The sequence below is a fragment of the Halyomorpha halys genome, unplaced genomic scaffold (assembly GCF_000696795.3).
Source record: "Halyomorpha halys isolate HHAL.00 unplaced genomic scaffold, Hhal_1.1 Scaffold110.1, whole genome shotgun sequence".
In the NCBI taxonomy this organism is placed as follows: domain Eukaryota; kingdom Metazoa; phylum Arthropoda; class Insecta; order Hemiptera; family Pentatomidae; genus Halyomorpha; species Halyomorpha halys.
This window is the reverse complement of record NW_027112640.1, coordinates 1,668,065-1,679,050: the sequence shown is the minus strand read 5'-3', so window position 1 is coordinate 1,679,050 and position 10,986 is coordinate 1,668,065. Positions and strand designations below refer to the sequence as shown.

At 27.9% G+C, this 10,986-nt stretch overlaps 1 protein-coding gene across 1 annotated transcript; it reads right to left on the bottom strand.

Moving 5' to 3' along the window:
* Positions 1–294: 294 nt before the first annotated feature.
* On the bottom strand, positions 295–10,302 carry CCT1 (chaperonin containing TCP1 subunit 1). The gene is made up of 13 exons (XM_014415966.3): positions 10,104–10,302; positions 8,637–8,722; positions 8,379–8,507; positions 8,123–8,220; positions 7,412–7,522; positions 6,675–6,856; positions 5,859–5,941; positions 5,636–5,776; positions 5,442–5,553; positions 4,982–5,072; positions 1,019–1,211; positions 773–936; positions 295–675 (listed from the first exon to the last, which is right to left on the bottom strand). Exons 1-13 carry the CDS (start codon positions 10,174–10,176, stop codon positions 489–491), a joined length of 1,650 nt encoding a protein of 549 aa, XP_014271452.1. The 5' UTR covers positions 10,177–10,302; the 3' UTR covers positions 295–488.
* Positions 10,303–10,986: the final 684 nt, after the last annotated feature.

Sequence of the window (10,986 nt, the reverse complement as noted above, 5' to 3'; positions counted from 1 at the left end):
GTTTGGTTTAGTATATAATTAGACAAAGTACTGAACGGTCTTTTATGAAACTTGAGTTTTATAATACCTGTTATTTCATTCATAAGGAACAAAATAGTATCAAGAAAAACTTGGGGTAGATCCAAAGCAATTCCTTGAGTTTTATTTCTTAACGGAATAAAATCAAATTTATTTTAATTTTGAATGAAAGAAAAAACCTATGTGTATTGTAGTTCTACTACCCAAATAAGGGACCACAATTGATTTTAAAAACTGTAAAATAAAACAAAGGAAAACATAAAAAAAAAAAAACAGTATTAGTTGAGGCACTTTATTTAAGGTGCAAAATTAAAAAATATCCTTAATTTATTTTTTTTTTTAGAAAAATGATAACTAGATTACTTGTTCGATACTTAAATTAAGTAATTTATTAATGGCAGAATAAAGTCAAAAGAAGTTACGTTAATAATGTAAATTAAATTAATAAAGCATAATTTAGGACTTGGATGTTAGTGCATATCTCCATGGCCTTGATCTTTTTTCTCAGCTTCAAGGCGGATGAGGTCATCTATTCGGAGAATTGTGATAGCAGCCTCAGTGGCGAATTTCAAGGACTTAATTTTTGAAATAGTTGGTTCAAGGACACCAGCCTTCTTGTTGTCCCTCACGACACCTCCATATAAATCTAGTCCATGCCTACAAACATATTGTCAATGTCATATTTTATAAACATATAATAGATCCCTCAAATATAACAACAAAGTATTGCATTTTAAGTCATAATATGACATACCACTTGAGTTGAGCATGATCTTTCTTTGTCTGACTAGTGTTGTGGTAGGCTCTAAGCTTAGCAACTAAATCAGTCGAATCAAGAGCTGCATTGACAGCAAGTATCTTAGGGATCACCAAGAGTGATTTAGCATACTCAGCGATTGCCAACTGTTCTCTTGAACTCTAGAAACAAGAAATAAAAAATAATCTAATATCATTAAATAAAAAATTGAAAAATTACAATAACTACTTAATTTATACTAACTAAAGAGGTAGCAAAGTTTTCCAAATAGATTGACAGAGCGGCTTCGACAGCACCACCACCAGCTACAACTGTTTTACTTTCAAGAACTCGTTTTACAGCACACAGGGAATCATGAATTGATCGCTCCATTTCGTCACAGAAATAATCATTTGGCCCACGGAGAATTATTGAGGCAGCTGAGTGTGCTTTCGGACTGAGGAAAAAAAAAAATTACATTAAGCTTTGAAAATATGCCTAAAAGACTTGTAATTCTTTAGAACAATAAGGAATATCACATATTTCATACTAGCACTTCATCTCTGTGATACTTTGTAATTCATGAATATAAATAATACAATTTTGATACTATAAAAAATTGAGTCATCAATCTAGATATATTTTGTCTCAACCATCATTTTTTAGAATATCTATATAACTTTTTTGGACCTCTGAGACCTCTCTAGAATGAAACATTAATTTCCTCATTATTATATGGTACCAGAGCTCAAGTGAAAATTTATTATTTAACAGATCATAATTAATTACTTAACATATTAGAGGCTGGACAATTTTTACCTTTACTATGACATATATATATCAGTCATGTCAGAATTATTATTTTTTTAAAAAAATACTTCATGTTAAAAGTTAGACAGGTAAAAATTATCCATTATCAATGATTAGCCTTAAGTCAGACACTATCATTAAGACTTAGTATTAAAATAAAAACTAATAGAAATAGAAAAAATATGTGTGAAACTCTGGCGAATTAGAAGTAAAAATACTTAGGTTCTAGCACATGTTGACAATTTTATTATTTCACGATTAGGAAATAAAATTTGATTGAGGGAAAGCTCTCTTAACTAAATGCAATATCTTGGTTATTCATAAATTTCCTTTAGTTCATACTATAAAAAAGAAATTTTGCACTTTAGATAGCTGAAATTTAGATGGGCGTCTGTAGCCGGAGGAGTTAAGGCCTTAGCAAACTCGTAACTGGTTTGAATCAGGCCTGAGAGGGTCGACTTTAATTTCGAGGTAGTACGACTGGATAAAAACTTGACCCTCCCACCATGGATAGAATACGGTGATAATCTGTTGATAACTCCTCTCTCTCCTATATCAAACAGTGGATATCTGATGGTTTGTGTATATTTATTTGAAAAGATAAATGAAAAAATATGGATTGTATGTATGAGTACATATCTATTTGAAAAGGTGAATTAAAATATATCATTCTGCTTAATAATGAAAATAAGAATAAACAAAAAGCTAAAGATAAAATGAGTGGACTAATACTGGACAGATTTATTATTTTCTAGAGAATCAAATTAACTTTTTAGTTGCTATAATGTTATAAAAGATGTAAAATTCTCAAGTTATGATAAAAGAATTTTTTTTTAGGTTTTAGTAATAAATTTGTTAAACCACTTGAGAGTCCAAATTTTTCTGAATAACAAGCTCAATTTATATATTTTTTCCTCAATAAAGGGTTTAACATAAAGAAAACTCAGAACAAATTCTATAGTCACTAAGCTTGAATAGCACAATACTAAATATAAATAACAAATAGATAAACCTCAGTTTAAGTAAAATAATCATTACTTTCATACGAAAGATGGTGAAATAAAAGAATCATCATCAGTATATCTATCATTCTGGTTAACTATGCTAATGAACTACAAACCAAGGATCCTGCTCTTTTTCACCAATTGGATAGCAGGCCATACAAGATAAGATATTTTACATTGAGTAAGTTTACGTTAACGATAAATATGTGGGCTTGCTACAATACCCACTAAAATTCTAATATACTCATTCTCAACTTTTAGGTCTCAGCGAATAAAATTTTGGGTTAGTATAAGTTAACACATAGCTGAGTTTTATCATATAAGTGTTAAACTAAAGAGATATGTTCCAGCTAACCAATTACATAATAAGAAAATAGTTACTTCACTATAATCATTATAATGTAACATACTGGCCAGAATATAAGGCAAGAAGTTTTTCCACATTTGGTCAAAAATAGACAATAGCCTTATATTCAAGATTTTACCAGGAATAGTACAGGTGGCGTATCAGAGTGCCGAATGTCAGCGATAGGCAACATGAGGCCTCTAGTGCCAGGTTACAGTAAGAGTTAATAAAAAATAAATTGCTGCCTAATAAGACACATCCTGGGGTCTCACCTTTAGTAGATATTGTAATAAGTGACATTTTTAATTAGCAGTAAAGACTGGTACAGAGAAGACGTGTATGTCATTTACCGATAATTTTGATATTGTCTCAAACCCGCATTGAATATAACTGATCATGTTCAAATATGTGCAGCAATAAAAAACTAAATTTATAAAAATATTAGAAGTTATTAATTAAATAAATTCATTCATTTCACTAAAGTTATTCAATTTAATAAAAATCAAAATCTGAACAATTTTTTCCATAGATATTAGATAAACTACTAATTACTAATATTTTTTTTTGCTGTAAATATAAAAAATAATCAATCATATTGGCCTTATATTCAGACAAATACGGTATGTAACTTAAGCAATTGTGTGGGGAAGAATTTTGATAATATTGTACTGCTTGTACAAATTAACAAGTTCCCTTATCATGACTTATATAGAGAACGATAGATACCCGAGGTAAGAATTTCGGATGAGCATATTAGTTAAAATATAATTAGTGTGTTTCAGTTAGATACAAGAATCATTTTTCTCATACGAAAGATGGTGATAAGTATAATTCATCATTAACACACTAGCAAGACTTATTACAATAGTTTATAAATTATTAATACTAAAAGTACTTCATTTCCCCATTGATAATTTTTGTTTCATAAAAAAAAAGAAAAGAGGATAGCTATTAGCAATATTAGAGGAGATAAAAAGAACAAGTTAGTATTGTAAAAGTCAGCAAAATTGCACAAAGTAAAACTAAAAGACTAATTTTTAATTACACATTACTATTAATTTCACCTAAATAGGTATTGTTGCTTTTGAGATAGAATGATCAATATTTAGGATGTGAGTGGCGTATTTTTTTTTTATTTGTTAATGTAAAGATAAAATTATTATTATAATTAGATTTCTATTTAAACTAGCATAGAATATTTACAAGATTCCATTAGATTGGATTCCAAGAATAAATCTATGTTAATAATGAACCAATTTAGAAAATTTTAGTTTTGGTTTGTAAGTAATGCCATTATCTCTCATATGAGTGACTATAATATTCCAAGTAATGTATAATTTTAAAGTTATTAGGTTTTTTAGGTATTACAAATAATTTTTTATAAAGTAATTAGAAAAAGAATTGTTTGAAATGCAACCTCATTCCATATCTACAGCATAAGAAACGTTACACTTTTCATCACCTCCGAACCAATTTGCTATATCACGCCTAAAGAAGTTTCATTTCAAAATTTTTTTTTTATAAATCATTTCTAATTCAGTTACAAAATACCTGTCCTCATTTAATGTATTTAAGTTAAATTTATTGCTCAGAAAAAAAGTGAATCAGAAACAAGAAATTGATTAAAAAGTAATACTTTTAACTGCACTATCATCCTTAGTTAAATTCTCTTCTCTGTAAAACTAACATTTTTTGTTATTTTGAAAGATCTGTGAAGATGGCTGTGATGTCTTACGTCTATTGTAGTAACTTAAATTATTTTTCTTTTTTTTACAGAGCATTATTATTACTTAAATATTTGAAATTTAACTCAGAAAATACTTCGAGGCACACAAAAAAAAAATAATGGTAATAAAAACATCAAGTTTTCAAAATTATCCAAATTCAGTTAGAACAACTTAACTAAGTAGGATAGTGTAGTATTAAATAATTTTGTGAGATAAAATTAATTGTAAATATGTATTCATGAATCATCAAGTTCCACAAAATGTTTTAGTGATTTTCTAAATAAAAATATTTAATTGATTACAAATATAAAAGATATTAGCACTAGGAAAACATATTTACCCTTTAACAAGAATAAGCTCGTCATCACATATCCTTTCTTGCGACACTTCAGCAGCCTCACCTAATAAACTAGCATCAAATGCTTCTTCACCTAACAAAAGAAAAAAATTACTTTAGCACACTAACAACAAGATATTGAAATGTATTACTTTATTTTAAAATAAACATCATTACTAACTACTTTATTATGGTAGATAAGTAGGAACTCAAAATCATTTATAATAATAATCTATATAGAATAAGAAAACATAGAACTATATTTAATTTATCAATAAAAAAACCCTAAAATAACATGATGTTATGAAAGGTAAAGTCATGGCTTTTTTTTTTTTACTACTTCAAACTAATCTTATAATCTAATTCTATATTTTCCTAATCTATTTTGTATAATATTGTAAATGAATATTACTTTGAGCCATACAAACATACAAAAGTTTCACAAAGCTTAAAGACTACTCACCTTCCATATTAGTGAGGGATGTTGCAAAAGAGGCACCGGTCGCTTTAGCAATTCGTTTTAAGTCTGCTTTTTTCACCCTCCTTATAACCATTGCATTTGCTTCGATGAAATACTAAATTCATTAAAAAGTTTTAATTGACAAACAATTGAAAATCATTCAATTAACCTAGTAAATTGAAAGAGGTATTTATTACCTTCATGTAAATGTCATCAATTCCTCCACTTAAAAGAACTACATTGGTGCCAACACTGAGAATCTTTTGAATCCTATCTTTAGTAATATCGGCTTCCCTATCTCTAATAGCTTCTAACTGATTAGGGTCTTCTACCAGAACCTCATTTTCAAAAAGAAAATTAAACATTATAATTATGAAACGACTTTTATAATACAAAAGATGACAATTTCACAGTACTTACTTCAACACCTAATTTCATTTTTGTTTTTTGTAATGAGAAATCAAGGCAAGCAACTTTAGCGTTTTCTATTCGTTTAGTCATTCCTATAAAAGAAAATGGTACTTGATGAAGAATTTATTATTTGATTAATTAAATTTACATTATCATAAATTAAATGTGGACACTGAAAACAATATATTAGTAACATTTTCACAATATACAACAGCTTTACATTTCTTATACAGAGTGTTTGTAACCAATATAAAAACACAAATGACACTGTTTGATTTATAAACTACTTATTATTTGTCTTTTAGTTAATAATGTGCTTTAGTATACGAAATGCAACCAGAGAAATGCTGCTTAAATTGTTCATTTTTATTATTCTTAAGGAAATTAACTGCCTATTATTAAAAATTAATTGGAAAAATAAAATAAAATAATGGAAGTTAAGACACTTTTCATTAAGTGAATATTCAATCATCTACCAAAGCGGTTCCCAAATTTATTCTAACTTTGCAAAAAAAAAAAAAGTTTGAAACTCATATTGGGCAAAACAAATTTCACGGCACCCTTGACAAGCTAAAAATATATAAAAAATGTTCTTAAAAAATCTTCAGAGCAGTTGAGTATTTAGGGGGAGAGGGGAAAATGGTAAGTAAACGCTGGAATGCACTGTATATTTGCTATTTTCATTATTAATATTTTTTTTTTTGAGAAGTGGCACCTTTAACACATGGCTAATCTTTAATCTGTCAACTGTAAGAGTGAACAGTAAAAATGTTTAAAAAAAAATATGAAACTTAATAATCTAACAAAATTAAGATAAAACATTACCCATGGAAGCAACTGTGCAGTTGAGTGCATATCCATTAACCAAAATGCTTTCTTTAGCTGATCCACCGTGAGCTTTCAAAATATTGATGGCTTTAATGGGATAACTAGCTTTCCCTTTGCTATCGCTAATTTTGACAGCCTGTGCAGCTTCAACAACCATGGTGGCAAAGAAGTCATCATCACTGTTATTGATGAAGTCAAGGAAAGAAACGTTTAACATTCACAAAAATAATCATAATAAATAAATGAACATATTAGATTAATTTTTATTAATATATTCTTGTTTGAGAGTGGTTTAGTTTATTTAAAAACAAATTTGATCCTTTTTTTCCTCAACTTTATTCTTTTTAAAACCTTCTAACGTTTCGACCCTCAGGTCATTTTCAAGGATACCTTTATTTTGTTGTCATTTTCTTTTTTAAAAAACTTAAAAATGCCGGCTAATTGCCTTTGTCCCATCTATAAATTCTTCTATATAATTCTTTCTTAAATTTAAAACTTTTACAAACCACTTCTCTTCTTTCTTTCACTAACGGTTCGCAAATGTAATTAGGCAATTAGCCGGCATGTTTAAGTTTTTTAAAAAAGAAAATGACAACAAAATAAAGGTATCCTTGAAAATGACCTGAGGGTCGAAACGTTATAAGGTTTTGAAAAGAATAAAGTTGAGGAAAAAAAGGATCAAATTTATTTTTAAATAAATGAACATATTAAAATAATTTGAAAAAAAAGGATACATTCCAATAACTTTACTAGAAAGGGATGTTTTTGCAATATTGATGATAGAATCTTTTCCTAATTCATCAACACTAACACACAGGTGTTCTTGAATATATTTCTGTGCTTCCCTATAAAAAAAAAAAAAAAAAAAGATTAAGTAAATTATGAATATAACAATATAAAAATTTAGATATATTTTAAACTTGGGTCCATAGAAATAACTATAAAATTGAGTCTTGAAATTATTTTCATTTAGAAAGAAGATGGAAATTGAACCCAATCTTAGATTAAGTTAAAATAAGATAGATCTGAGAATGTTTCTAAGATATTAAAAAATATTGTAATCTTTATTTAAAAATAGTAAAAGTTATTTACGCATAAAGATGAGAGTAAACAAACAATTAATAGCCTATGTGACCCACCCACAACGTTTAGTGAGATTTGGTTATTTGAACTCAAAGGGATTTCTGTTAAAAAATTATATAAAATTTTTAAACAATCGCAACATTTCCAAAAATATATTATTTCATACATAGGAAAGTGGAAGTAAAAAGACCAGAATTCAACAGGAAATATCAAGAAGCCTTAAAGGATCATATTTATTGCATCAGAATAACATAACCAGACTAACTAACCTCATAGACTATTTTTTTTCATTTGAATAGTCATTAAAAAATGTTAACACCATAAGTATTAGAAAAATGCAATCTTTATCAAGAAAAACTTACTTGCAGGCAAGTCTATAGCCGCTAATAATAGAAGTTGGGTGAATATTCTGTTTGACCAATTCATCTGCATTTCTTAGAAGTTCTGCAGCAATGATTACCTATAAATTGTTTTTTTTATAATGCCAATATAAACAAGTTATGATTGATAGGAATGATTTTTCAAAACTAAAACATTACAAAGTAAAATGTCTTATAGTTGTAACAAAATAAATTATCCTTTGAAAAAATCATGTTAATTTATCAGAAGGAAACATACCACAGAGGTTGTTCCATCACCAATCTCCTCATCTTGAAGCTGAGCCAGATCGACAAGAACCCTTGCAGCAGGATGGTCTACTTCAAGCAGTCTTAAAATGGTTGCTCCATCATTAGTGACAGTGACATCCTAGCAAATTAATTAAATTTTAAAAAGTTGAACAGTATTTTTAAAAATTAAATTGAAATTATTTTAAAATTAACTAATTAAACTCATAGTACTAGAATTAACATGTTATTTTATAAAAAAAATTTTTACCCCAATATCATCCACCAGCATTTTGTCTAATCCAAGAGGTCCCAAGGAACTTTTGACAATGTTTGCAATGGAGCATGCTGCCATAACTAAAAATAAACCAAAGTCATAATAAGAAAAAAGTTGATAATATATTCTACAAATACAACAATAATACTTATTCTTCTGTAAAATTAAATAATGATTAACAAAAAATAATCATAACTTTGAATAAATAATTTTAATTTATATTTAATAATCCGACAATGCATAATGAAAATATGAATCATTCATGTTCAACATACTTACATAGACCACTTATAGGCCATTGGTAAGAGAACTTTTACCAAGTTGACAGGCACTATACTCAATTAACAATGACTTCCAATATGAAGCAATTAAAATCATAAACTACATAATATCTTGATGATGCCAAGATTATATTAAGAAAACAAAAACATTTTCATGAACAATAAATTCAAAATATCGAGATTAATTCATTGTCTTGACAGACTCAAAGGGGGTAGTTGTGATTATTGAGTGTAATTAAATTAATTATTAGGGCTTTTACAGTTTTATGTCTTTTTCAAAGCTTCATATGAAAAAAAGTTGTTGGCTTCTGCTCTTTCAAGGGATAGCAAAACATCCCATACGATATAATGGTGATTGTTTTATTGTGATAGAGTACTACTAAAATTGTATAAGTTATGTTGGTATATTTTTAATTAACACAATCTGTAGAACTAGTGATAATAATAGCAAGAGGTTGTGCTAGTGTAATTCAGGAAAGGTAAACATACACATGTTATTACAGAGCAATGTAAGACCTGCTACTGGATGTGCTGTTCTCCAAGTGACCAGAATAAGAATAATGTTTAAGAATAAATAGATGTTTAGAACAATTGCTGTATACATTGATGCATATATTACCCTAAACATTTAAATGCATCTGTGATTAATGTAATTATTAATATAATAAGCAACTTCCATAACAAAACCTCGATAAGTAAAACAGATTTAGTGTAAACATAAATACAAAATCTTTAGCCTAGGACCTCATTATAAAACCAATTTACAATGATCATAAGTAATTGAGCAGATCAAGCGATATAAAACCAAACTGGTACAGCAAAAAATACTTGAAGTCAAAGATGTTATAGACATATAAATCAGGAAAATGACATAATTTAGCAAATATGATTAAATGATAGCTCTTAATAATTTAATACAAGTCTCGTTACTTTATTTAAGCATCAATGAGCAAAGTAAACACTCTTAAGTAATTAGTAATAAATACCATGAATAAAAACTTTTACAATATAATTCTTTATTTTATCAAAATTTCATGAAATCTGAGTTCAAAAATGTATGAAAACCCGATAATCTCCAAGGACTTTCCGAAAAAGTAGAGAAATAAAAACCACATGGGGATTGACTAACCTTTTACCAGGTCAGGTTTAATAACAAGTTACATTAAAATTGTAAATATACCATTTTGAGTTCTGACTGGAGCTCCCGAAGTTCTTGTGCCTCCAACTGATAATGGAACGCCTAAAGTTGACATTATTTGTGTTATTAAATAGAAAAACTTAACATAAACTCAAGAGTGCCGACAATCGCTGAGACTGTTTGAAGTCGATACAATGTTTTACTAGGTTAGTATCGATTATTAGCTATTGCTGTTATGTTATGTTATATCTCTCTAAACTTAATAAAACTTTTATCGTAAAATGATGAGAATTAGGCTTTTCTAAGGACATATGAAATAATAATAAAAGCTAGTGGACAGTAATATATAAAAAGTCCATAGAAGTATGAAATTAAATTTTTCATTTACAAAAAAAAATTGAAATTGTAGATTCTTTAGATATGATTTATTTTCCTACTTTCTGATACACTAAAAAATGTGGTGGATATTTTGCTTCATTCTCTCACTTGTTCCACTTCTGTTAATACAATAAACCTCAGTATAAATACGATATTTTGTCAATTTAGTACTACACTGTTTAGTAGAAAAGGTTTAATCGTTCACTTCGAACACCAGGTCTCATCTTATTTACTTTTAGTAAGGGTCCATACTATTAATAAATTTTTAAGCAGCATTAATATTACATTTGCCTGCTTACTCTCCATAGTTTTAAGAATTTGTCTAGTAATATCAACAAATACCCCATTTATGTTTTTATTTATCACTTTTCGATTTAGTAATTATTAACCATCATTATTGAAACTGATGATTGATAACTATAGTAAATGATTAGGACACCTAATTGTCTTTTCTCCTATTTTTTTTTATTCAGAAGTTAAAAAGGTAAATACGCAAATGTTTTAACGGGTTGTTATGGGATTAGTCAAAACACATTTATTCATATCA